Source organism: Pristiophorus japonicus, chromosome 6 (genome assembly GCF_044704955.1).
Source record: "Pristiophorus japonicus isolate sPriJap1 chromosome 6, sPriJap1.hap1, whole genome shotgun sequence".
NCBI classification, from domain to species: domain Eukaryota; kingdom Metazoa; phylum Chordata; class Chondrichthyes; family Pristiophoridae; genus Pristiophorus; species Pristiophorus japonicus.
The window spans coordinates 235,445,044-235,467,515 of NC_091982.1; the positions used below are offsets into that span (position 1 = coordinate 235,445,044).

The 22,472-nt window shown below is 45.7% G+C and overlaps 1 protein-coding gene across 1 annotated transcript in view; it reads left to right on the plus strand.

The window, feature by feature from the left end:
* LOC139266002 (mediator of RNA polymerase II transcription subunit 12-like protein) overlaps nt 1–22,472 on the plus strand; it is a 799,024-nt gene that overhangs the window by 32,209 nt on the left and 744,343 nt on the right. Inside the window, exon 3 of the mRNA XM_070883728.1 lies at nt 21,182–21,373. Within this exon, the coding sequence (XP_070739829.1) occupies nt 21,182–21,373 (192 nt within the window). The remainder of the gene's footprint in view (nt 1–21,181; nt 21,374–22,472) is intronic.

Below are 22,472 nucleotides of genomic sequence, written 5' to 3' on the forward strand. Positions count from 1 at the left end.
GATTATTGAGTAAAAATATTTCTCTTCATCTCCTCCTTGGCTTTTTTACCAGTTATCTTAAATCTGTCTCTTCCGGTTACCAACCTTGCTGTCCATGGAAACGGTTCCTTTATTACAACAACAACAACTTTACGTTAAAGATGCTGTATAAATAATGAAAAGTCCCAAGGTGCTTCATGGAAGTATTATGAGATTTAAAAATTTGACACTGAGCCGCATAAGGAGAAATTAGGGCAGGTGACGCTTTAAGGAGCGTCTTGAAGGAGGAAAGAGAGGTAGAGAGGTTTAGGGAGGGAATTCTAGAGCTTAGGGCCCAGGCAACAGGAACAGCCACCAATGGTTGAGCAGTTATAATCGGGGATGCTCAAGAGGACAGAATTAGAGGAGCGCAGGCATCTCGGGGAGGGGGGGGGGGGGGAAGAGAGAAATTAGAGAGATAGGAGGGATGACGCCATGGAGGAGGTTTGAAACAGGATGTTTCAGCTGTAGACTCTCCGTCCAATTTCCAGCATCTGCTTTTCATTTACAAAATGTACACTGTTGTAATTTTTTAACGGATAAAATATCAAGAGAAATAGCTTGTCACCTTTTTTTACCGTCTGACTAAATTACCTCCATTTAACATGCCCAAATCTCATTTTTCCAGTATGGTTTGCATTTTTGCCGTTTGAAGTATTACAGTTGGGGAATACACGGTGCTCATGAATAGAAACGTTCTCTGGGGAGGCAGGGCAAAGGACACCGGGATAAGAGCAGGGGGAGTGGGACTAATTGGAGAGCTCTTTCATAGAGCCGGCACAAGTGTGATGGGCCAAATGGCCGCCTGTGCTTCTATTTGGTTCACCAAGCAGGAGTGTGCACTTGTTTTTGTCTTTGTGGTTGCTCGGCTGTGTATCCTGGAGTTGGGAGGTCAAAGGGGCTTGTATAATGTTTAAAATATCGTTCTGGTTTAATTCGCGTACATCTCTAGTTGCTGATACTAATGGAACGTGGTGTTCTGGTACAGGATCTGTCCACCTGCTCGGCAACAGCAGTAAGAGCAATCCCTTCATACAGGCCCGAGATATCCAAACCCGACAAGGCAGTCAGTAAGAATAGAAACACAAACGGAACCGAATTGCTTTGGCTTGGTGTGCTGGCTTGCACACTTCTAATCTGCAGAATCTTAAAGAAAAAGAAAGACTTGTATTTATATAGCGCCTTTCACGATCTCAAAGTGCTTTACAGTCAATCAAGTACTTTTTGGAGTGTAGTCACAGCTGTAATGCAGGAAAAGCAGCAGCCAATTTGTACACAGCAAGCTCCCACAAACAGCAATGTGATGACGACTAGATCATCTGTTTTTTGTTATGTTGATTGAGGGATAAATATTGGCCAGGACACCGGGGAGAACTCCCCTGCTCTTCTTCGAAATAGTGCCATGGGATCTTTTACATCCACCCGAGAGGACAGACGGGGCCTCTGTTTAACGTCTCATCCGAAAGCCGGTATTGTGACGAGGTTAGATCTGTGACTCAAACTCCCGCTGCAAGTTCTGTTCTTTCCAATATTTGGTTTAAAGGACTGAGACTGTGGAAGAACGACTGGAGCGGCATAACACTGCTCTCGACCGCCATCTCGGCTGAGAATTCATTCAGCACAGGCCAGCCGTCGGACTTGGCAGTGCCACAGTGCAGGATGCATCTCTCCACTGAGCCATCCGTGCGCCCTGCGGTGATATACACTCCTATTATTGCATTGATTGTGGCTAAGGTTGTAATGATATTTGGTATACTGGTTATATCGGCCAGAAATTGTATCTGTATTAACTTAAGTGCTAATGTGTAGGTGGTTAGCAGTGTGCCACCATACAATAAGTGATTGCTTGTTGGTGTATTTGACATGGAGGTGAGTGTATTTCCATGGGCTGGACACCGTTTTGCTCATCTTCACTGTACAGCTGTGCTGCAGGTAGAGCAACTGACACCTGGGAGTCCCTGGCCAGAGACCGCCCTAAGTGGAGGAAGTGCATCTGGGAGGGCGCTGAGCACCTCGAGTCTCATCGCCGAGTGCATGCAGAAATTAAGTGCAGGCAGTGGAAAGAGCGTGTGGCAAACTAGTCCCACCCACCCCTTCCCCTCAACGACTGTCTGTCCCACCTGTGACGGGGACTGTGGCTCGGACTGTTCAGCCACCTAAGGACTCATTCGAAGAGTGGCAGCAAGACTTCCTCGATTCTGAGGGACTGCCTATGATGATGATGATGATGGCTAGGTAGTGAAATCCTGCAATCGACTGCACTGACGTTGATCTTTTCAAAAGCCCATATTCTTTCCAACTAGCATTACATGCTACAGATCTCTGTTTACTGTAAGTACATAATGAGTATTGTTTGCTGCCTGCTCTCCTCTTGCTGTTCAAATGGTCTGAGCACAGTCTGTGCAAATAGCATGCCCTCCACAGCTCTTCAGATGGTCCGGAAGTGTTTACTAAACGTAAAGCAGCGGGTTTGTAAATTGTACAGCAAAGTGGACGCAACAGGATACATGATATCGTCGTGTCCCAAACGCTGTGACTGTGCACTCGCCGAAAAATCAAGAGACTGGATTTTCGGTTCTGCTCATTTCGGGGCGGTAATGGCGGAGGGGCGGTCAAGTCAGCGCCCCTGTCAGCAAAATTCATCAGCTGTGCCCTGAGTGTGGGACGGAGCGCATAAGGGACACCTCTTGTGGGGGAGGGAGGGGGGTGTTAGGCCGGCTGAGTAACTAAGCAGCCGGTCTCGGAGTGCTCTGAGAGAGGACTGAGGTGGGGGAGTGGGGTGGGGGGGGGGAACCTGAAAAAGAACAACCAAAAATATTCCCAATAAATAACTCACGCCACCACAACATAACTCTCAAAAAATCACGCTTACCTGGGGTCGACATTACTTACCTCACTGTGGCCGCCACAGCTCGGACCACCAGCTTTCACAGGCAGTCCCAGCACAGCACACTACGAATCGGGCGGCAGCCGAAAATCGAGCCGGTGTCACAACCAGGGGCATTGCACGCCAGCTCGCCTCTTCCGGGCGGTAATGCACCGCACCCCGTCGAAACCGTCCCCGAAAGTCCCGGCGGGATGGGGAAGCTGGTCACCCGCCTGCCCGGAAGTGCTTACCGTCGCTAATGGGCAGCAAAAGCCTGAAAATCCAGCCAAATTTCCTTTTGTCAGGGGGTAGGCAATATCTTACAGAAGTGACGCTTTGTGAATTGAGTGGACAAGCTGAATCCTACATCAACTTAAATATCAAAGTGAAGGCTATTGATGGAAATCCTTCGCACAACCTGATCATATCATGAAGATGTGACTGGGCTTTTGCAGTGTGGCATACTTTACATCTATTTTCCCTTAAGTATACACAGTTAGCTTGTTCTGAATAAACTGGAGCAATTCCATTTTACCCTTAAATAAAAACACAAAATGCTGGAAATACTCAGCAGGTGGAGAGAGAAACAGAGTTAACATTTCAGGTCGATTCTGAGGTGCTGTCTTTTGGATGAGACGTTAAACCGAGAAACCATCTGCTCTCAAGTGGATGTAAAAATCCCATGGCACTATTTTGAAGAAGAGCAGGGGAGTTATCCCGGTGTCCTGGCCAATATTTATCCCTCAATCAGCGTCACTGAAAACAGATTATCTGGTCATTATCACTTTGCTGTTTGTGGGAGCTTGCTGTGCACTGGCTGCTGGCCTTTCCCACATTACAACAGCGACGACACTCCAAGAAGTATGTCATTGGCCGTAAAGTGCTTTGGGACATCCAGTGGTTGTGAAAGGAGCTATATACATGCAAGTCTTTTTGTGAAAATATTGGCAATTGGAAATTTTTGGACTTGATGGGCTACATCAGAGCCAGGTGACCAACACTTTATCAGCCATTTTGGTTACTCTATGTATTTCTTCAGAAAAGTAGGTTTGACGGGTCGATGCTCCTTCTGAAGGAAAGCTTTCCATTAGGTGCTTTCAGATTGTAAACCTGTAGTTAGTGGCAAACGTATGAACTGCAACTATTAGCTTGCAAAAAAATATAGCATCACCTCATAGCCTCCAGATGTCTCGAAGCACTTTACTTTGCATAAAGGTTGAGCGAACAGCTTGGTGCACATCAGTGCTCACTCCTTCCCAAATGCTCTGTGCTAATTCTTGGGGGAGGGGGATTAGAGACAGAAAAGGGGAGGAAAAATATGTGGCTAACTTCTGGAAGGTCTCAGAGAAATTTTCCCCCAGGCTCCAAAGCAATTAAGCAAGCCCCCATGATGCATCATTTTGCAGAGCTAGTCCCTCCCCAGCTCAGATCCCTGAATGTGTCCCAATATCCTCACGGACACGGAATTGTACAGGATTGGGATAGACTCGTGGATTCTCTTGCTGTCGGTTTCACTGACTTAAAGAAAGATCTGCATTTATATAGTGCCTTTCCCAACCTCGGGACGTCCCAAAGTGATTGATAGGCGGCTATTCAAGTATTTCTTTTTTAAAAAAACAAAAGCAAAATATTGCAGATGCTTGAATCTGAAATAAAAACAAAAAAATCTCAGTATCTGTGGAGAGAAACTGAGTTAACGTTTCGGGTTAGTGACCCTTCATCAACCTGTTTTGAAATGTAGGAAACGTGGCAGCCACAAACATCAATGTGATGACTGGATAATCTGTTTAAGCTGTTATATATATATATATATATATACATGTAAGACCTGCCACTAGGGGGCACACCTGTGGGAGACCTAAGGGACACCTGTGCACCCTGTGGCAAGCAGGTATAAAAGGTGACTCACCATGCTGCTTCCTCACTCTGGAGTCTAAATAAAGAGACCAAGGTCACAACAATTTGAACTTGCGACATAGTCCTGTGGATTTATTCTGAACATAACATAAGCGATGTTGATTGAAGGATAAATGTTGGCCAGAACACCGGAGATAACTCCCCTGCTTTTCTTTGAAATAGTGCCATGGGATCTTTTACGTCCACATGAGAGGGCAGACGGGGCCTCGGTTTAACGTCTATCCAAAAGACGGTACCTCCGACAGTGCACTGAGAGTGTCAGCCTAGATTTTGTGCTAGAGTCCCTGGAGTGGGACTTGAACCCACAACCTTCTGTCTTGGAGGCAAGAGTGCTACCCACTGAGTCATGACAGTTAGAAGATATAAACTGCACCATTTGCTATTTTCAGTGACGATGCAGACTTGCTTTTTTTGTGTGTGTGGGTCCTGTGAACTAAACGTGTTGGCTCTATTTCTGCTCAGCATCTGATGGATAACGGTGCGGAAGGAATTCTAAACGACTGTGCCAGAGGACCACAGCAGTGTTGCTCTCCTGAAACTGGCAGAGTAATATAAAAGCACTATTTAAAGGAGCATCCCTTCCTTGCTGCACATTAACCTTTGATAAATATGAAACCATTCTCATTTGTCCATCTCTTTGAATGAATGAGGGTAATGAATTGTTCAATTTAATGAAGAGTGAAATACAGAGTACACTGAATTTGCCATAGCCCTGACCCTAATGTCGCTGAAACTCCGTCCCTCAGCTAGTGGAATGGGTAACACGCAAGAGGCATGATGACACGCAACCTTTGCGTCTGTGCTGCAGCATGGGAAAGCAGAAATGCTTTGTGTCTGGAGTTGTAGTTATAATAAATTGTAATCACAATAAAGAGGGATGTAAAAAGAATGACAGGCTTTATATAAATGCATTTCACGTCCAAAGTGCTTTACAACTATTGAAGTACTGTTGTAATGTAGGAAATTCGGCAGCCAATTTGTGCACAGCAAGCTCCCACAAATAGCAACGTGATAATGACCAGATAATATATTGTTAGTGATGATGTGGGATCACCATCATCATCATCATAGGCAGTCCCTCGGAATCGAGGAAGTGAGTTCTTTGGTGGTTGAACAGTCCAGTACGGGAGCCACAGACCCTGTCACAGGTCGGACAGATATTTGTTGGGGGAAGGGGGAGGGGTGATGGGACTGATTTGCCGCACGTTCCTTCCACTGCCTGCACCTGACCTCTTCGCTCGCGGCGTTGAGATTCGAAGAGCTCAACAGCCTCCCGGATGCACTTTCTCCACCCAGGCAGTCTTCGGTCAGTAGTGATGTCTCACTTCACCAGGGAGGCTTTGAGGGCGTCCTTGTAACGTTTCCACTGCCCACCTTTGGCTCGTTTGCCGTGAAGGAGCTCCGCATAGAGCAATTGCTTAAGGGGTCTCGTGTCTGGCATGCGAACTATGAGGCCTGACCAGGACCCCGGAGGTAACTCCCCTGCTTCGAAATAGTGCCATGGGATCTTTTACATCCACCTGAGAGAGCAGGCGGAATGCTCAGTTTAACGTCACATCCGAAAGACAGCACCTCTGACAGTGCAGCGCTCCCTCAGTACTCAGCACTCAGTATTGTAGTAGGGGTGTCAGCCTAGATTTATGTGCTCAAGTGTCTGGAGTGGGATCTGAATCCACAACCTTCTGACTCGGGCTGAACCGCGGCTGACACTGTAGCCTAAATGTGATTTATGTTTTCAAATCGCTGCAATGGTATCTTATTTTTTTTTAATTGAATTTTCATTTAAACTTCCCAATTTATTCTCTAAACTTGCTTTCTGCAATTAAATTATTTGTTACAGTTTGGGAGGAAAAATAAAAGCTTGGCTCTGATCACCAGGAGACATGAGAGAAAATAATGTTTAAAAAAAAAAAATTATAATCAAACATTTATAGAGAACCCTATCTCCTGCAACAGTGCTTGCTTCTTCTTCTGTACACGTTGAGCTGCGATATGGCTGGCTGCACCCCACCAAGTATATCTAGGAAGTGCATCTTTAAGGGAATTTGTTTTGAAATGCATGCTAGTCTAATTAGTGTCTTATGTGCGTACTTTGCTGGAAATTATCATTTTGAAAATAGATTTTTAATATTTAGTAAATATTGTATGATGCATTGAACGGGACCAGCGATGTCGGCAGGGGGGAGGGAGGGAGGGAAAGGGCAGTATAAAATAAAGCACTGAGCTCCCAAAATGTTGGTGGTTCACCGTTCAAAGTTCTGTATCCCACCATTACCAGGGATATCTCATTCAGCGCACTGTAGAATTGTGGTTAAAGCTGCACTTCTGACGTGGGTAGTAGTCCCGATTAACGCACCGTGGGTGGCTGGTGAAATTCAACATCAAATTACTGTTTCTGTTTGTGAGATGCAAAGGATCAGAGAACTGTGATGAGGCGTAAGTTAATGTTGCAAGACCTGGATGGAGTCCAAGGTAAGTCAAACACGCCTGCTGCTGCTAGAGAGAACGAGAGGTGAGATTGGCAGTGATGGAACCTGGAAGACATGGGAAGGAAAGAAAAGCAAGGAAGAGCAATATTGAAGTTGTTGTGGGTGAGCCAGAGGGAAATTGGGAGCAGCATTTTTTTTTTCCCCTGTTGTTTCACTGCCTCAGCTCATCTGCTGCTGAAGCCTTCATCCATGCCTTTGTTACCTCTAGACTTAACTATTGCAACGCACTCCTAGCTGGCCTCCCATATTCTACCCTCCGTAAACTTGAGATCGGCCAAAACTCTGCTACCCGTGTCCTAACTCGCACCAAGTCCCATTCACCCATCACCCCCGTGCTCGCTGACCTACATCGGCTCCCGTTTAAGCAATGCCTCAATTTTAAAATTCTCATCCTTGTGTTCAAATCCCTCCATGCCCCCCCCCCCCCAAGGATCTCGGCACTCCTCCTAATTCTGGCCTCTCGAGCATCCCCGATTTTAATCGCTTCACCATCGGTGGCCGTGTCTTCAGCTGCCAAGGCCCTAAGCTCTGGAATTCCCTCTCTATATCTCTCTGCCTCTCTACCTTTTCTTTCCTCCTTCAAATAAATAAATAACCACTCGAGTACTAAACTGTTGCATGGGGTGGCACATTCGTGCCAAGTTTGAGGTAAGTCCTGCAATTTCATACCTTTTTAAGACTCTCCTTAAAACCTACCTCTTTGACTAAGCTTTTGGTCAGCTGTCCTAATATCTCTTATAAGAAGATAAGAACACAAGAAATAGGAACAGTAGTAGGCCATATAGCCCCTCGAGTCTGCTCCGCCATTCAATAAGATCATGGCTGATCTGACATGGATTCAGCTCCACTTCCCTGCCTGCTCCCCATAACCCCTTATTCTCTTATCGTTTAAGAAACTGTCTATCTCTGTCTTAAATTTACTCAATGTCCCAGCTTCCACAGCTCTCTGAGGCAGTGAATTCCACAGTGAATCCTCAGAGAGAAGAAATTTCTCCTCATCTCTGTTTAAATGGGTGGCCCCTTATTCTAAGATCGTGCCCTCGAGTTAGACATAGAAACATAGAAAATAGGTGCAGGAGTAGGCCATTCAGCCTTTCTAGCCTGCACCGCCATTCAATGAGTTCATGGCTGAACATGAAACTTCAGTACCCCCTTCCTGCTTTCTCGCCATAACCCTTGATCCCCCGAGTAGTAAGGACTTCATCTAACTCCCTTTTGAATATATTTAGTGAATTGGCCTCAACTACTTTCTGTGGTAGAGAATTCCACAGGTTCACCACTCTCTGGGTGAAGAAGTTTCTCCTCATCTCGGTCCTAAATGGCTTACCCCTTATCCTCAGACTGTGACCCCTGGTTCTGGACTTCCCCAACATTGGGAACATTCTTTCTGCATCTAACCTGTCTAAACCCGTCAGAATTTTAAACGTTTCTATGAGATCCCCTCTCATTCTTCTGAACTCCAGTGAATACAAGCCCAGTTGATCCAATCTTTCTTGATAGGTCAGTCCCGCCATCCCGGGAATCAGTCTGGTGAACCTTCGCTGCACTCCCTCAATAGCAAGAATGTCCTTCCTCAAGTTAGGAGACCAAAACTGTACACAATACTCCAGGTGTGGCCTCACCAAGGCCCTGTACAACTGTAGCAACACCTCCCTGCCCCTGTATTCAAATCCCCTCGCTATGAAGGCCAACATGCCATTTGCTTTCTTAACCGCCTGCTGTACCTGCATGCCAACCTTCAATGACTGATGTACCATGACACCCAGGTCTCGTTGCACCTTCCCTTTTCCTAATCTGTCACCATTCAGATAATAGTCTGTCTCTCTGTTTTTACCACCAAAGTGGATAACCTCACATTTATCCACATTATACTTCATCTGCCATGCATTTGCCCACTCACCTAACCTATCCAAGTCACTCTGCAGCCTAATAGCATCCTCCTCGCAGCTCACACTGCCACCCAACTTAGTATCATCTGCAAATTTGGAGATACTGCATTTAATCCCCTCGTCTAAATCATTAATGTACAATGTAAACAGCTGGGGCCCCAGCACAGAACCTTGCGGCACTCCACTAGTCACTGCCTGCCATTCTGAAAAGTACCCGTTTACTCCTACTCTTTGCTTCCTGTCTGACAACCAGTTCTCAATCCACATCAGCACACTACCCCCAATCCCATGTGCTTTAACTTTGCACATTAATCTCTTGTGTGGGACCTTGTCGAAAGCCTTCTGAAAGTCCAAATATACCACATCAACTGGTTCTCCTTTGTCCACTTTACTGGAAACATCCTCAAAAAATTCCAGAAGATTTGTCAAGCATGATTTCCCTTTCACAAATCCATGCTGACTTGGACCTATCATGTCACCATTTTCCAGATGCACTGCTATGACATCCTTAATAATTGATTCCATCATTTTACCCACTACTGAGGTCAGGCTGACCGGTCTATAATTCCCTGTTTTCTCTCTCCCTCCTTTTTTAAAAAGTGGGGTTACATTGGCTACCCTCCACTCCATAGGAACTGATCCAGAGTCAATGGAATGTTGGAAAATGACTGTCAATGCATCCGCTATTTCCAAGGCCACCTCCTTAAGTACTCTAGGATGCAATCCATCAGGCCCTGGGGATTTATCGGCCTTCAATCCCATCAATTTCCCCAAAACAATTTCCCGACTAATAAAGATTTCCCTCAGTTCCCCCTCCTTACTAGACCCTCTGACCCCTTTTATATCCGGAAGGTTGTTTGTATCCTCCTTAGTGAATACCGAACCAAAGTACTTGTTCAATTGGTCCGCCATTTCTTTGTTCCCCGTTATGACTTCCCCTGATTCTGACTGCAGTGGACCTACGTTTGTCTTCACCAACCTTTTTCTCTTTACATACCTATAGAAACTTTTGCAATCCGCCTTAATGTTCCCTGCAAGCTTCTTCTCGTACTCCATTTTCCCTGTCCTAATCAAACCCTTTGTCCTCCTCTGCTGAGTTCTAAATTTCTCCCAGTCTCCAGGTTCGCTGCTATTTCTGGCCAATTTGTATGCCACTTCCTTGGCTTTAATACTATCCCTGATTTCCCTAGATAGCCACGGTTGAGCCACCTTCCCCTTTTTATTTTTACGCCAGACAGGAATGTACAATTGTTGTACTTCATCCATGCGGTCTCTAAATGTCTGCCATTGCCCATCCACAGTCAACCCCCTAAGTATCATTCGCCAATCTATCCTAGCCAATTCACGCCTCATACCTTCAAAGTTACCCTTCTTTAAGTTCTGGACCATGGTCTCTGAAATTACTGTTTCATTCTCCATCCTAATGCAGAATTCCACCATATTATGGTCACTCTTCCCCAAGGGGCCTCGCACAATGAGATTGCTAATTAATCCTCTCTCATTACACAACACCCAGTCTAAGATGGCCTCCCCCCTAGTTGGTTCCTCAACATATTGGTCTAGAAAACCATCCCTTATGCACTCCAGGAAATCCTCCTCCACCGTATTGCTTCCAGTTTGGCTAGCCCAATCTATGTGCATATTAAAGTCACCCATTATAACTGCTACACCTTTATTGCATGCACCCCTAATTTCCTGTTTGATGCCCTCCCCAACATCCCTATTACTGTTTGGAGGTCTGTACACAACTCCTACTAACGTTTTTTGCCCTTTGGTGTTCTGCAGCTCTACCCATATAGATTCCACATCATCCAAGCTAATGTCTTTCCTAACTATTGCATTAATCTCCTCTTTAACCAGCAATGCTACCCCACCTCCTTTTCCTTTTATTCTATCCTTCCTGAATGTTGAATACCCCTGAATGTTGAGTTCCCAGCCCTGATCATCCTGGAGCCACGTCTCCGTAATCCCAATCACATCATATTTGTTAACATCTATTTGCACAATTAATTCATCCACCTTATTGCGGATACTCCTTGCATTCAGACACAAAGCCTTCAGGCTTGTTTTATTAACACCCTTTGTCCTTTTAGAATTTTGCTGTACAGTGGCCCTTTTTGTTTTTTGCCTTGGGTTTCTCTGCCCTCCACCTTTCCTCATCTCCTTTCTGTCTTTTGCTTTTGTCTCCTTTTTGTTTCCCTCTGTCTCCCTGCATTGGTTCCCATCCCCCTGCCATATTAGTTTAAATCCTCCCCAACAGCACTAGCAAACACTCCCCCTAGGACATTGGTTCCAGTCCTGCCCAGGTGCAGACCGTCCGGTTTGTACTGGTCCCACCTCCCCCAAAACCGGTCCCAATGCCCCAGGAATTTGAATCCCTCCCTGCTGCACCATTGCTCAAGCCACGTATTCATCTGAGCTATCCTGCTAGTCTCTCCTATCAGTGGAAACATCCTCTCTGCATCCACCTTGTCTAGCCCCCTCATAATCTTATATTTCGATAAGATCACCTCTCATTCTTCTGAATTCCAATGTGTCGAGACCGAACCTACTCAACCTTTCCTCATAAGTCAACCCCCTCATCCCTGGAATCAACCTAGTGAACCTTCTCTGAACTGCCTCCAAAGCAAGTATATCCTTTCGTAAATATGGAAACCAAAACTGTGGCTCGGTGTCGAACCTTGTTTGATAACGCTCCTGTGAAGTGCCTTGGGATGTTTTGCTATGCTAAATGCGCTATATACATACAAGTTGTTGGTGTTTTTAAGAAGCTTATGAAAGAAGAATGAATGCACAAAAGAACCAAATGACTTGAACATGGAAGGGACCTGATGGTGCAGATTTTTGTGCCCAATTCTCTGGAGTGGGACCTCCCAAACCCGCGACCTCTACCACCGAGAAGGCCAAGGGCAGCAGGCGCATGGGCACACCATCACCTCCACGTTCCCCTCCAAATCACACACCATCCTGACTTGGAAATATATCGCCGTTCCTTCATCGTCGCTGGGTCAAAACCCTGGAACTCCCTCCCTAACAGCACTGTGGGAGCACCTTCACCACACGGACTGCAGCGGTTCAGGCAGGAGACTCACCACCACCTTCTCGAGGGTAGTTAGGGATGGGCAATAAATGCCGGCCTTGACGGCGACGCCGACATCCCATGAACTAAATTTTTTTTAAATCCCAGTTCTTCCAAGTAGCAAGGCATGACCTGCTGGCACATGGATGCAGTTTCCCCGTCTCCGCTGAAGTGCCAGTCTTGGCTCTGCTGCTGCAGGGACCGAGAGAAAGAAGAGAAAAAGGGAAGACCTGCATTTATATAGTGCCTTTCACAACCCCCGGACGTCTCGCAGCGCTTTACAGCCAATGAAGTACTTTTGCAACTGAAGTAATGTGGGAAACGCGGCAGTCAATTTGCGCACAGCAAGCTCCCACAAACAGCAATGTGATAATTGTTAAGTATGGAAGAACTCCACAAGACTGAGTACTGTGAGCTAAAACTGATGTGACCTTAGTCTCTTTAATACAACTCTAGAGTGCCTAAGCAGCATGGCAGACAACCTTTTATACTCCCTTGTGCGAGGTGTGCAGGTGACCCTTGGGCCTCCAACAGTTGCGCCCTCTGGTGGCAAGTCTTGCAAGTTACAATGTTTGCATACATCATAATGGCGAGACAATCTGTTTTTAGTTATGTTAATTGAGGGATAAATATTGGTCAGGATATCGGGCATAACTCCCCTGCTCCTCTTTGAAATAGTGTAATCTTTTACGTCCACCTGAGAGAGCAGACGGGGCCTCGGTTTAACGTCTCATCCGAAAGACGGCGCCCCCGACAGTGCAGCGCTCCTTCAGCACTGCACTGGGAATGTCAACCTAGATTTTTGTGCTCTAGTCTCTGGCGTGGGACTTGAACCCACAACCTTCTGACTCCGAGGCGAGAATGCTGAGCCACTGGCTGACTCACGGAGCTCCAGATGCAGAGTCTCAGCCAGACTGATCTCGCACACCTTCTATCCGCTGTGTAGGACGGCTTTTATAAAAAGGCCAGGAAGCATGTGACTGGCAACGGAAAATCATCAGGCTTGTCTAATAATCTATCCTCCCCCAAAAAATGTGTGACACACTATTGTAATGCTAAGCTCACATTAGGGCAGTTTATGTAGTCTAGGGCTTGAACATATCGCTCCATACCCCATACTGGAGAGGGTATACAGGTAGTGTCGAGAATCCGGAAGCCTTGGGACTGAGGCCGCTCCGGAGTCTGTGTATTTCCGGACTTCGGAATGTCTTTCCGATGTCCCGAGTCCGGAAACGCCTGGGCCAAGGTAGATAGGGAGGGAAGAATTGAGGGGGGTGGTGGGGGGGCGAGGTCAGCGGTGGCCTGAAGTGGGGGTCCAGATTCCGGAACATTTTCCGGATTCCGGACGACCCTGCCACGGATCGTCCCAGTGTCCAGATTCCGGAACTCCGGATTCTTGCCGCTGTGCCTGTATATTGTTAATGGAAATTGTCCCCAGCCCCAGGACACACGACGGTAATTTCTCCAGTTTTCGTTTGTTCTGAATCACTGAAACGGAAGGATATTGTACACTTGTACTCCTCTCTCTGAATGTGATGTTAAAATGTGGTTGGGAGAATATATGTAGAAAATGCAAAGTTATAAATATAAATAGATCGAATTTGCTGTTTCAGGAAGCCAGAGTTACTGAATGAATGAACATTTTGGTCACAAAGTAAACGGCAACACTTTCCGCTGCTCAAGGGTGATTTGGAAAGAATATTTACTTCTTTTCCAGCCTTTTAAAACATGGTTTAATTATTTTTTAAATTTTGGTTACATTTTCAATGAAAATAATTAGACGGATATACCTATTTACTCAGCCAAACGCAAGAGTCAAAGCTATTGCTTGGTTCACAAAGTTTTAAATTTGTCTTTACCCATGTATATTTTATCACAGAAATGTTACTGTGACACCTGCTGTTGAACTTTGGGTTGAATTGAGAAGAGATGATTTAAGAACATATGAAATAGGAACAGGAGTAGGCCATTTGCCTGCTCTGCCATTCAATAAGATCATGGCTGATCTCCCTCAGTTCCACTTTCCTGCACTATCCCCCTATCCCTTGATTCCTTTAATATCCCTTAATATCCAATAATAAACAACAGAACCAGTGGGAATCTGTTCAACCTTCGCCGTCTCCAGGCCAGGTCCAAGACCATCCCAACCTCTGTTGAGCTACAGTACGCGGACGATGCCTGCGTCTGTGCACGTACAGAGGCTGAACTCCAGGACACAGTCGACGTATTTGCTTAGGCGTATGAAAGCATGGGCCTTACGCTAAACATCCAGAAGGCAAAGATCCACAGCCAGCCTGTCCTCGCCGCACAGCACTGCGCCCCAGTCATCAAGACCCACAGCGCGGCCCTGGACACCGTGGACACCTTTTATCAACAAGAGCAGACATTGACGACGAGATTCAATATCGCCTCCAGTGCGCCAGTGCAGCCTTCGGCCGCCTGAGGGAAAGAGTGTTTGAAGACCAAGCCCTCCAAATTGCCACCAAGCTCATGGTCTACAGGGCTGTAGTAATACCCACCCTCCTGTATGGCTCAGACATGGACCATGTACGTAGAAACCTCAAGTCGCTGGTGAAATACCACCAACGATGTCTCCGCAAGATCCTACAAATCCTCTGGGAGGACAGACGTACCAACATTAGCGTCCTCGACCAGTTAAACATCCCCAGCATTGAAGCACTGACCACACTTGATCAGCTCCGCTGGGCAGGCCATATCGTTTGCATGCCAGACACGAGACTCCCAAAGCAAGCGTCTACTCGGAACTCCTTCATGGAAAATGAGCCAAAGGTGGGCAGAGGAAACGTTACAAGGGTACCCTCAAAGCATCCCTGATAAAGTGCGACATCTTCACTGACACGCGAGTCCTTGGCCATAGACCGCCCTAAGTGGAGGAAGTGCATCCGGGAGGGCGCTGAGCACCTCGTGTTTATCGCCGAGTGCATGCAGAAATCAAGTGTGGGCAGCGGAAAGAGCGTGCGGCAAATCAAGTTTTCTTCGATTCCGAGGGACTGCCTATGATGATTCCCTTAATATCTAAAAATCTATTTAGGCCTGATAACCTTTGAGTGTGATAGCACCAGTGTGCTGGGTTAAGGTCTGTACTGTTGACCAGTGACTGCATTCTATCTGCAACTCAAATGGACATGTGTGCAAACCCAAGTTTCGTCCCACAAGTACCTTCAAAATGTAACGGTGTTCCATGTGCATTTGAATATGAAATCAATTAAATATACAAATGATACAGAGGGCACATATTTAAGATAATTGGCAAAAGAACTAAAAGATGAGAAATGTAACGCATTGTTATGATCTGGAATGCATTGATTGGGTAGTGGATGCAGATTTAATGTAACTTTCAAGAGGGAATTGAAATTTCAAAATATAATATACTTAAAAAGGAAAAAAAAGTTGTGCTATAGGGAAAGAACAGGAGAGTGGGACTAATCGGATCGCTCTTTCAAAGAGCCGGCACAGGCACGATTGGCCGAATGGCCTTCTGTGTTGTATCATTCAATGATGCATGTGGTGGTATAAAAAGACAGAGAAAATGTTTGTCCCATCTGTGAAAAGCCTAGAAACGTAGGACTACAAGAGATTCAAGGAAGAAACTGTCCAGAAGATGGACTTTCTCAGAAATTAGTTTTTTCCTTTGTTTTAAAAAAAAATGCCCACAATAACTTGGAACAGAGTTCATTTTTCCGATGCTGCCAAGACTGGGAGAAGTATTCAAACTAAAATTCCCTCCAGGGTGAGAAAGAAGTGACCCAAACACCCAATGCTGATGGGAGACTGAGAAAAAGGCACTTGGTGTCACGTGGGATTACGGGTCCAAATTTCCCCATGAGTTGCACCGTTTTTTTTTGGTGTAACTTGATTTTTCTGGTGTATATTTTTAGTTGCAAATATGGCCATTTAATTTGCGCCAGTGTAAGTGAGTTAGTTAGATTTTTTGTTCGGTCAGTTTTTTTTGTAAAAGGGGGCGTTCCCAGCCACTTACACCATTTATACCAATTTGGACAGAAAAAAGTTGTACTAAACTAACTTAGGGCAGCGTTTTTGTCGACACAGAAAGACCTTACTTACAGTTAAGGAATTGCGCAAGTAACTACATTTAAAGCACCACCAAGCACCAAACAAAGCACAAAAATGTAATAAGCAATGAATTAACAAATAAAATAGAAGGAACCCTGCACCTAAAGCACCAAAATCAATCAGTAAATAACAAATTTTAAAAAAATAGAAGTCCTACCTTAGGGAACGCAGCGGGCCGCTGATGAGGGAGTCCATTTAGCCAGGGCTAGGGGCGGTGTGCTTCGGCCCTTCCCACACAGCCTGCAGCGTGCGTTTGCAGAAACGGCCTGCCAGTAGGTACTGCAGAGGTCCTGGCACTGTTGGCAGCGCTGGGACCTGGCTCCGTCCCCAATCCGTTGGGCCACACTGCGCCACCATCGAGGAGAGGCTGGGTAGCGGCCAAATTACGGAGGTCTTTTTGGGCGCTCTTGGAGGCGGGCAAAAGCGGCGCAGCTCAAGTGAGGGCGCCAGAAAGAGGTTAGGGCAATTTGGCCCCTACGTATCTGTCATCAGGATCCTCTGATCCACCAGGATCCTTTGAACTGATCACAGACAAATTGAGCAGAAGTTGTTCATTTTTAGCCCACCTTGGCTCCTCCATCCAGAAAAAGCACAATCCTCCTCCACTCTTGCTCTCCAAAATCAATAGTCTCATAACGACTTTCATGGTTTGGGCCTCCACCACCCAGCTTGGAAGTCCATTGCAAGGTTTGCCATCGATCCAAGATTTGCCTTTTACCAGTTTGAGCCTCTGCCTATTGATAAGGTTAATGAATAACACCCAGGCTCTCTCTGTGAAATCGAAGCTATTGAAAAGAAAGTAGTTTGGTTTTTATAATGCTGTCATTTATAAAACTAATTTCACGTCAAAATGTTTGTGCTTTACACAGTGAGTTACGTTGGAAGTACATTGACCTCTTGTGGCATTTTGTTTTGACACCGTATTTTGCTAACAATTTTCAGTTGGTGAATGACTGACAATTCTGCAGTGGATTTCCATTTGTGTCGTCGGTTGGTCACACTGTTTCCGCGGAGTTAGGTTAGAGATTCAAGACTTGAGCACATAATCAAGGCTAATGCTTTGGTGACATCTTTTACATAGGATTACACAGGATATACGGCACAGAAACAGGCCATTCGGCCCAACCAGTCCATGCCGGCGTTTATGCTCCACTTGAGCCTCCTCCCGTCTTTCCTCATAATCTTATCGGCATAACCCTCTATTCCCTTCTCCCTCATATGCTTGTCCAGCCTCCCCTTAAATGGATCTACAGTATTTACCTCAAACACTCCGTGGTTGTGAGTTCCACATTCTCACCACTCTTTGGGTAAAGAAGCTTCTTCAGAATTCCCTATTGGATTTCTTGGTGACTTGATGACCTCTAGTTATGCTCTTTCCCACAAGTGGAAAAGTGATCTCTGTATCCACTCTTTCATAATTTTAAAGACCGCGATTAATTCACCCCTCAGCCGCCTTTTTTCCCAAGAGAAAAGAGACCTAGCCTGTTCATCCTTTCCTGATAATGTATTCAGATGAGACATTAATCTGAGACCCCGCCTCTTTGCTTAGGTGGCTGTAAATGAACAGTGAGTGAGTTCTCTGATCTTCTGACCATCATTCCAACACCACCAAAAACAGAATACCCAGTCATCCAAGTGGTGACTGTTCATTGAATCTTGCTGTACACAAATTGTCTGATGCATTTGCCGACATAATTGTGACTGCACTTCAGAAATTAGAGTAATTCAGTGATTGTAAGATATTTTGGGACATCCCAACAAAGTGATAAAGTGCTATACAAATGCAAGTTTCTTTTTTTTTTTTCCCCACTCCTATCAAAACAAGAAAAATAATATTAAACATCTACATGTTTTACATGGCTTTGTTGGCTCTCCTGTTAGATTGGTGATGAGACCAGGGGAATAAAACAGCCAGGGTGCTTCCTAATTACATGTGTGGTGCCATACTGAATCATACTATGCTGAAATAGCCCGTTTCTCTGCTGTAAATACTATTTGGTCCATGCTGGTGTTTATGCTCCACGAGCTCCCTCCCACCCTACTTTATCTAACCCTATTAGCATATCCTTTCATTCCTCTCTCTCTCTCTCTCTCTCTCTCTCTCTCTCTCTCTCTCTCTCTCTCTCTCTCTCTCTCTCTCTCTCTCTCTCTCGTGTACTCATGTAGCTTCCTCTTAAATGCATCTATCCTGTTCGCCTCAACTACTCTGAGGTAGCAAGTTCCACTAAAGACGTTTCTCCTAAATTCCTTATCGGATTTACTTGTCTATTTCTATCTTATATTTATGAGCCCTAGATTTGGTCTCCCCACACAAGTGTAGCTCGTTATCCATTGACTGGGTAGGGAAGAATCGACCTAATTCCCATTCCTCAGTGGTGTCTTGTGATTTCTGCTGAAAGGTATTTAATGTGGATGATGTCATGTATGTACATAAGGTCTGCTCACCATCAGAGGGCACGACCGTCGGAGGTCCTAGGGTCATAAGTGCACTCGTGCTGGGCCCGGTATATAAGCTGAACTTCACCTTTGTATCTTGACTTCTGGAAGCCGTTAAAGACTGACCAGGTTACACCTGGTCACTGGCTCACAGTATGGAGTTCATTGTATAATTTCATACACTATAGATATCTACCCAGGATAGGATCAGGCTTTGATGTACTGCCCCTGCCCCTTCCCCACAATTGAAGAGGGTCCCACCACTCACCATGTCTGCGGACAGATGAAGAATGGTCATAGCAAGCACATCACGAGGGAGAGGGGGTATACCAGTTAGCTTTGTTGAATTTGTAGAAATTCTTACTGATAACAGACCACTACGTTCACAGATAAGAATATTGCCTGTGTTTTTTTTTTTAAAGCTGCTGCAGGTGTCCAAATCCTGGAATTGCAGTCATGATTTCCCTAATCTCCAGCTCCCAAACTGAGCTGGCACTAATGTTACGAGCCCAGCCAAAATATTTCCATGAAGCTGATGTTGATAAGTTAACTGGGGTCCGATCCAGGTCACTTGAGCGGCAAACAACCCTCCTCACCCACACCTCTTTTGGCAGGATGCTGAAGGACTTCAATCTAGGCTTTATTCTCACAGGACAGAGGAATGTTGCTGAACATCTTGCTCTATTCCTTCCAAAGGGAGAACCTCTAATGAAGGGCGCATATGTGTGATACAAAGAAACGCAATTTAAGATAGAAGATGACTTTGATTTATATAACAACTTTCACGACCACCGGACGTCTCAAAGCGCTTTACAGCCAAATAAGTACTTTTGAAGTATAGTCACTGTTGTAATGTGGGAAATGCAGCAGCCAATTTGTGCACAGCAAGCTCCCACAAACAGCGATGTGATAATGACTAGATAATAGTCATTTATAGTTCTTAGTGATGTTGATTAAGGAATAAATATTGGCCAGGACACCGGGGATAACTCCCCTGCTCTTCTTTGAAATAATGCCATGGGATCTTTTATGTCCACTTGAGAGTGCAGACGGGGCCTCGGTTTAAATTCTCATCCAAACGACGGCACCTCCGACAATGCACCGCTCCCTCAGCACTGCATTGGAGTGTCTGCCTAGATTTTTAGATATGGAACTATAAGCCTCCAGTTTGGCAATGATGTTCACAGAACCTACTTCTCCAAGTGCAACTGAAACGTTGGGGTTTCCCCAGTGTCCTGCTGTAAGATTAGCAGAACTCCCGGAGAAACTGCGCAAATGGTGTCCACCTGTCCTCCTCTGGATCCATGTTCTTGTATCTGTTGACTGTATCCCACTGACATTTCCATGAAAGACATGCGTTTATAATCCTGTTTCACATAAAGGTCTGAGGTACTGCACATGCAATTAACTATTTTGCAGCGCAATGACTGTTAAGTAGGCAAACGCCATTGTGCATAGCAAGATCCCAGAAATGGGAATGACGCCAATGGCCAGTTAATCTATATTTGTTTGAGGGAGAAATGTTGACCAGGAGCCAGATGTGCAACTACATCTTGTGATTTGTTCATCGTTGGATTATACCCTTGCTGATTACACAACTAGATTACAGTTGTATGCATTTAACAGTACACTCTAGCTGTGGAATAGGTTATTTTCCCCCCCCCCAAAGCCTTTTTCTGTGTCCTAACTCGCACCAAGTCCCACTCACCCATCACCCCTGTGCTCCCTGACCTACATTGGCTTCCGGTTAAGCAACGCCTCAATTTCAAAATTCTCATCCTTATTTTCAAATCTATCCATGGCCACGCCTCTCACTATCTCTGTAATCTTCTCCAGCCCCACACTCTTTTTTTTTTTCCCCCCCCCCCTCCCCTGAGATGTCTGCACTCCTCTAATTCTGCCCTCTTGAGCATCCCTGATTATAATCGCTCAACCATTGGTGGCCGTGCCTTCTGTTGCCTCGGCCTTAAGCTCTGGAATTCCCTGCCTGAATCTCTCCACCTTTTTGTCGTCCTTCAAGACTCTCCTTAAAAGCTACCTCTGACTAAGCTTTTGGTCATCTATGCTAATTTCTACTTATGTGGCTCGGTGTCAAATTTTTTATCTCATAATACTCCTGTGAAGTGGGTCGTTTCACTACATTAATCATCATAGGCAGTCCCTCGGAATCAAGGAAGACTTGCTTCCACTCTAAAAATGAGTCCTTGGGTGGCTGAACAGTCCAATACTAGAACCACAGTCCCTGTCACAGGTAGGACAGACAGTCTTTGAGGGTAAGGTGCTATATAAATACAAGTTGTTGTTGAGTTGGAAATTGTCAAAGGCGATGGGGTGGTAAAATCACATCCACTGGCCCACCCTAACGTTTCTTCTTGGCTTTCTCTTGCAACAGATCGGGGCCTATTTCAGCAGCATCTTGGCGGAGAAACTTAAACTCAACACTTTTCAAGACACAGGGAAGAAGAAACCTCAGGTGAATGCCAAAGATAATTTCTGGCTGGTGACTGCCCGCTCCCAGAGTGCCATTCACAACTGGTTCACCGATCTTGCCGGGAACAAACCTCTGACGGTTTTAGCCAAAAAGGTAGGATTCCAAAACGCCTGACTTCTGCAATCTCAGAGTAAGTTTTATCTAGGTTGGAGCTGTCAAACTATATTCAGCAACGGAAGTTCAGGGACTCATGGCACTTGCCATATATGGCTTGGAATTATTCGAGGTTTTGTTCTGTTCTGAAGTAAAGGACACAAGAACCTGATAAGTGGGAGCAGGAATCGGCCCTTTGAGCCTGCTCTGCCATTCAACAAGGTCATGGCTGAACATGTGCATCAATTCCACTTTCCGGCACTATGCTCATATCCCTTGATTCACTTTAATATCCAAAAAATCTATTGACCTCTGTCTTGGATATGCTCAACAACCTGAGCATCTGCAGCCCTCTGGGTTGGAGAATTCCAAAGATTCACAACCCTTTGAGCCAACTATGTATGTGAGTCAAAGGTTAGGAAGTTACTTGGTTTTCTTTTAATGGGAATTTTGTCTACTTTGTGTTGTCTTTCCCCTCCTTTCCTTTCATCTCCCCGCCCCCTGCCCCGCTCCACCCCAGCCATGCTGAAGGTGGTGAGTATTTGCTTGGGGTACAATCGTCGTCATAGGCAGTCCCTCGAAATCGAGGAAGACTTGCTTCCACTCGAAGTGAGTTCTCGGGTGGCTGAACAGCCCAAGACAGGAATTACAGTCTCTGTCACAGGTGGGGCAGACAGTGGTTGAAGGACAGGGTGGGTGGGGAGTCTGGTTTGCCGCACGTTCTTTCCGATGCCTGCGCTTTATTTTTGCATGCTCTCGGCGACGAGACTCGAGGTGCTCAGCGCCCTCCCGGATGCTCTTCCTCCAATTCGGGCGGTCTTTGGCCAGAGACTCCCAGGTGTACAGTGCCATGGGTGCAGCTCTCCCTCTGGTAACCAGCCCAAAAGGCCATTCTTTGTTTGTGAACATAGACAATGAATGTCAGCAGGCTGCTTGATTTTTGGAGGGGTTTTAGCCCAGACATGTCCTGCTTTTGCCTGACCTACACTCGACCCCTAGCAGGAGTTGCTAGATGGTAATTGAGGGGCGGGGACCTGACTGAATTTCTGCCTTTTCTGAGCAGTTTTGTTTTGACCGAATTACTCTTAACATATTTGTT